Source organism: Montipora foliosa, chromosome 11 (assembly GCF_036669935.1).
Source record: "Montipora foliosa isolate CH-2021 chromosome 11, ASM3666993v2, whole genome shotgun sequence".
Classification (NCBI taxonomy): Eukaryota; Metazoa; Cnidaria; class Anthozoa; order Scleractinia; family Acroporidae; genus Montipora; species Montipora foliosa.
In genome coordinates, this window is record NC_090879.1 from 21790366 (window position 1) to 21795365 (window position 5000).

Below are 5000 nucleotides of genomic sequence, written 5' to 3' on the forward strand. Positions count from 1 at the left end.
TCTGTGTTTTGTGAAGTGATTTACAACCAGCTTGAACTGTGAAGCTGGAATCTGAGGGGCTAGCTTACCTTGGCAGCTTTTGCCATCCTCATCCAGTGAATATCCAGCGCGACAACTGCACAAATAAGACCCCTGTATATTTGTACACATATGATCACACGCGATGCTGTTCGTTACACATTCGTTGATATCTGTGGAAACAAGAGAATATCGAATCGTTGATCGTCTTCTTATCCACACATTTCCCAAGAAGGATTGGTGATTAGATGACTGTCCACGCGTAAAGTTTATCATCCACCCCTCCCCAAGGGAATAGTGTTAACGACGCGACTGACCTTGACATGCGCGAAGCTCATTATCGAACTCATATCCAGGGGGACACTGACATTTGAAGCTGCCTGGAGTGTTCACACAGGTAGCGGTGCCACAGTCTGCCGCATCGATGTCATTGCACTCATTTATGTCTAAACAAAGCAACAACACAGGTGCAATTATTGTGCATCTTCCGTCAAGCGCAATAATCCATATCAACTGAAAGCTTCCTTCTGATTTTACAAAGCGGTGCTTAGACCTTGATTCTGTACGTCTGTGGTAAGCTCAGAAATTCTTATAGTCTGTCAGTTTTCAAATCCAATTCAGGTAGTTGTTCGCTTTGTCCAATACATGCGATAATGATGCATAAGGCGTAATTATCAGAAAATGTGGCTCAAAAATTTTCCATGTCCTTTTTCAACTTAGTGAACGAGTGATAACTGTTTCAGGGGAATGCTAGGTGTTTTTCCTTCTGAGCACGCGCATTAAGGTTAAAGGATACTTTTTTAAGTGCGTATGCCCAAAACGAAGAACTTCCAAAGTGTGGTGACGGTGGCACTCGCAATTCTAAATACCATAATATTCTTTGTTTGTCCCCCCAAATTTTGCATAAGCATTGTTTTTGTTTTCTCGTAATACTCTTGTAAGTCCCAAGAGAAACTGCAAATAATGCTTATGCATTAGTAGTATTATGGTATTTTCCGAAGTGGCCTATTGTGTTTAAAAGCTCGAGTAGTTTGGCCCGTTTTATGAAGTGACGTCTGGCAAATTTAGGAATAAATTTGACAAAATGGGGAAGTAAGCTCACCTCGGCAACTTTTACCATCCTTATCGAGGAAATATCCCGGGCGACAACTGCACTTGAAAGACCCTTGTGTGTTGGTACACATGTGATCGCATGTGTTGTTCATTGTTGTGCATTCGTTAATCTCTGTTGAAACAAATTAAAATCATTGATCATGTGGTCATTTTCTGACGTGTGGTTGGCGAGCATTAGTGGAATTCGAATAACATAACCGCTAGGCATGGCATCTTAAAAATGTGTTCATTCTCGTGATCATGCACCTGGAAATAAACACGAATAAAGCGTAACAAACTGCAGCCTCAAACCAGTTTCAACACTTTCAAGAGACTGCACGTTTAGAAGGATTGACTCTACAACACTATGACATAACAGCAATGTCATGATACCATAACAAACATCAATATTGCTTAACACGATTCGTCCATTGTAATGTCGTAATACGTCTCCTCAGCAACAGGAGAGTCATCTAAAACACCCTTTATTTTGCCTTTAGTTGCTTGTATATCTAAAACGAACTCTGTGCCCCCAAGCTTGCCATAAAGCGCGTTGAATATATCTTAGACATTCTTGATCTCTTTTAGGTACTGAATTATTCGGTCACTGACCTTGACATTTGCGCAATTTATTAGAAAACTGATATCCTGAGGAACACTGGCACTTATAGCTGCCTGGACTGTTTACACACGTAGCGTTGCCACAGTCGACGTCATGGCGATTGCATTCATTTTGGTCTGTAAAAAGCAATAACAACAAGAAGTCATTTCATTAGGAAATAGCGCTTCATTTCCAGAATGATGATTGCTTCAAGGGTAGGGAGAAGAAAAGATGAAGTAGTTTCCCACAGCCTCGGATCATGCTCAGACATAAGACCCGGCTGAAGCTCTCTGGTGACGAGAATGGCCTGCCTCATGACTATGGCTTTATTTCGCTGGGTCTCGCGCATTCCTTGACAGTAATTCTGCTGTTGTTAAGTGAGCCCACATAACATGTAAAGTATCACCTGAGGATTCGGTCGCTAAGTAACCACCGCGCATGCTCGCCCCATGGCAGAGGTCCCTTTCCACTTCTCAGCCCAGCGGACGCAAACGAAACGCGAGACCTCTGCTAGCACCGAAGTGCGTGTTTATCTGCGGCAATGAACGCGTGCATTACTGATGTATGGAACTCTTGTGCCAATCGCAAAAGAAATGCTAATTTCCTAAGCTACTGAATACGAGGCTTAACCCGATTGTTGAATTTGCGAACGGATCGTCATACGTACCAACGCACGTGTTTTTGATATAATCCCGCTGGTATCCACTATTACATTGACAGGAAAACCATCCCTTGTAATTCTTACATCTTCCAGGTCCACATCTGTCTGGCTCTTCTTTACACTCGTCAATGTCTTTACAAATGTCGGCAAAACAAAAACAAATGGGAAGATGGGTGATTTTTGTTAGGAACAAAGCTAGATGGACTCATTCTTCGCCTTTGGTAAGAACTATGGATAAGAGAACGGCCTCCTCTGACTGGTTTATAACGATTCCAAATGGACCGTTGTAACTGCGCTAATAATATACCTGAAAAAATTAATCACTTCTGATTGGCTTAAAAAGAATAGAAACCAACAAGAGCCAATTGGATGTTTCATCGAGGTGAAAAACTTCTGAAAGACACAAGGCGTGTTCATACTGGGGACAAAAGAAGGCTTTAGGTATGCTCGAATTCCACTTTGAATGGGAACGGGGTTTATTTTACTGAGTTGAAGTGCCTCACTTTGAAACCTTAGAAACGAGGTATCTTCAGAGAAGCCGAAGTACGATCCCAAGTCTAGTTTTATCGCCCTCGCTTGTCTACATGAGCAGATCAAAACACGATAAGGCGATAAGACTCAACTAGGTCTCAAGTTGACTTGAGTTTCTATCGCATTTATGGCTTATACCCCAATATGAACTCGCCTACTGTCTCGTTTGTTATATACCGCGATAACGGCGGCCTTTTACCTGACACCTATGTCCACTTTAAGGTGAGCACATGTACACCTTAATCAGCGAGCATTTAAAAGGACACTTGTTTAATAGAGCCTTAGATCAGCCATGATGGAAACACTATGCAGGAGTGGCGGGGCGTTGGCTTTGTAAGTTACATTCATTACCTTATATGCCACAGGCAAACGAAACCATGTCTTGGCCTACCAAAAGAAAAGCTCTTAGACTCTACTGGAGGTTCTGAAATTTAATTATAGATCTTAAGGAAAATTAATTGATGATCCACGAAGATCTCGACTAGGCCAACAGTATTTTAAAATCCGTTTGTTAAGATCTTCATGAAGATCTTTGACATAATATTTAAATATTTTTATCATTTTCTTGCCGTTTCTAGATTACTTACCCTGACATTCGCCATCTTTTTCTGTAAACCCTCTCCTGCATACGCAATGTGCTGTTCCATTTGCGAGGTTTTGGCAAGTCAAGGACTTCCTGTACGGGCATTTTCTGCTGCCAACAAAGTAGCAGCTGTTTTTGTCTGCAAAGCAAATTTGTCAAATCAAACGGTTGATTTGGGTGCAGGGATGGCGAAGTGGTGAGAGCACTCGCCCTCCCACCAATGTGGCCCGGGTTCGATTCCAGACTCAACATCATATGTAGGTTGAGTTTGTTGGTTCTCTACTCTGCACCGAGAGGTTTTCTCCGGGTACTCCGGTTTTTCCCTCTCCTAAAAACCAACAATTGATTTGATGTGCGTTGATTGTTAATTTCAGTTTAAAGTGTCCCCAATTAGTGCTCCAGCGCTAAAACGAATAGACTCTCAAATAATGTTCCTTTCTTTCTTTCTTTCTTTCTTTCTTTCTTTCTTTCTTTCTTTCTTTCTTTTTTTTTTTTTTTTTAACGTGTTAAACAATTTCTTGTCTCCGGCTCCGGCTCGGAGGTTGCATGCATTGTCAGAAAAAAGCCATTTTGGTAAAGCAATCATCATCATCATCATCATCATCACTTCACTTATATCCTCTAATTTACACATTATCATATCAGGTCTTTGTTTAGCCACGGGCAACCCAGACTGTACTTCTCCGTTCGTTGACAGCACTTCCGAAGGTGAAAAACCACAAGGTGCCGTGAGCGGTCTAAGGCTGGCTATATCGAGACTTTTTTTATGAATTGTTTTCTTTTAATGTTGTATGGATGTTTCATAAACAAACGTCTCTTCTGGGCTACCTGTTTTGTCACACGAAAGAAAACAATGACCCCGACCGTGGACCTGAAAAATTGTGTTCCGTATCGTTAACAACAGTTAGTGTCTAGGGTTCTAGCTCCCTCTTTTATCTGTTGCTTTGTTCCGATCGTTATCTTGGCTGGATCATGCCTGATGTTAATCACTCACCCTTTCACCCCTAAATCGACCGTACTTAGTATTTTACTCTGTCTAACGCCAGACTATTTTACTCGTCAATAGGGAACCACCAGGAGTCAGTGGGTTAAAGTTATACGTACACCAACCTGCGCATGTCTTTCGATCAAACTTCAATGCGTATCCTTTAGGGCATGCGCAGACTCGATCACCTCTCACTAAACTGCAGTTATGCGAACATCCGCCATTATTTGTCACACATGGATCGACGTCTAAAAACATTAAAAAAAAAGCGGAAGATTCAAATCAGGCTAGCCCCAACGGGTTCCCTGATCCTCCTTTTCAGTGTTACATACCCCTATTTACCAACTTGCAGTACAGTTTTTTTGAGGGGGACTCCTTACGTCAAATCAATGCAAGTTATTTACATTTAGGAACTCTGCTGATTCACTATATTTTAAGCAAAGCACCATCATTAAGGATTGGTGAAAAATGCGAATCTTCACTCTTTCTTTTCATATTCACTCTTAAAAGGTTGTACGTCGATGCTAAT

General features: G+C 41.6%; 1 protein-coding gene across 1 annotated transcript in view; it reads right to left on the reverse strand.

Annotated features, from left to right (window-relative positions):
- LOC137977611 (fibulin-1-like) overlaps window positions 1–5000 on the reverse strand; it is a 12312-nt gene that overhangs the window by 483 nt on the left and 6829 nt on the right. The window contains exons 4-10 of the mRNA XM_068824892.1: window positions 4597–4719; window positions 3491–3625; window positions 2379–2504; window positions 1723–1848; window positions 1121–1243; window positions 336–464; window positions 69–191 (exon numbers count right to left, since the gene is read on the reverse strand). Of these exons, the coding sequence (XP_068680993.1) occupies window positions 69–191; window positions 336–464; window positions 1121–1243; window positions 1723–1848; window positions 2379–2504; window positions 3491–3625; window positions 4597–4719 (885 nt within the window). The remainder of the gene's footprint in view (window positions 1–68; window positions 192–335; window positions 465–1120; window positions 1244–1722; window positions 1849–2378; window positions 2505–3490; window positions 3626–4596; window positions 4720–5000) is intronic.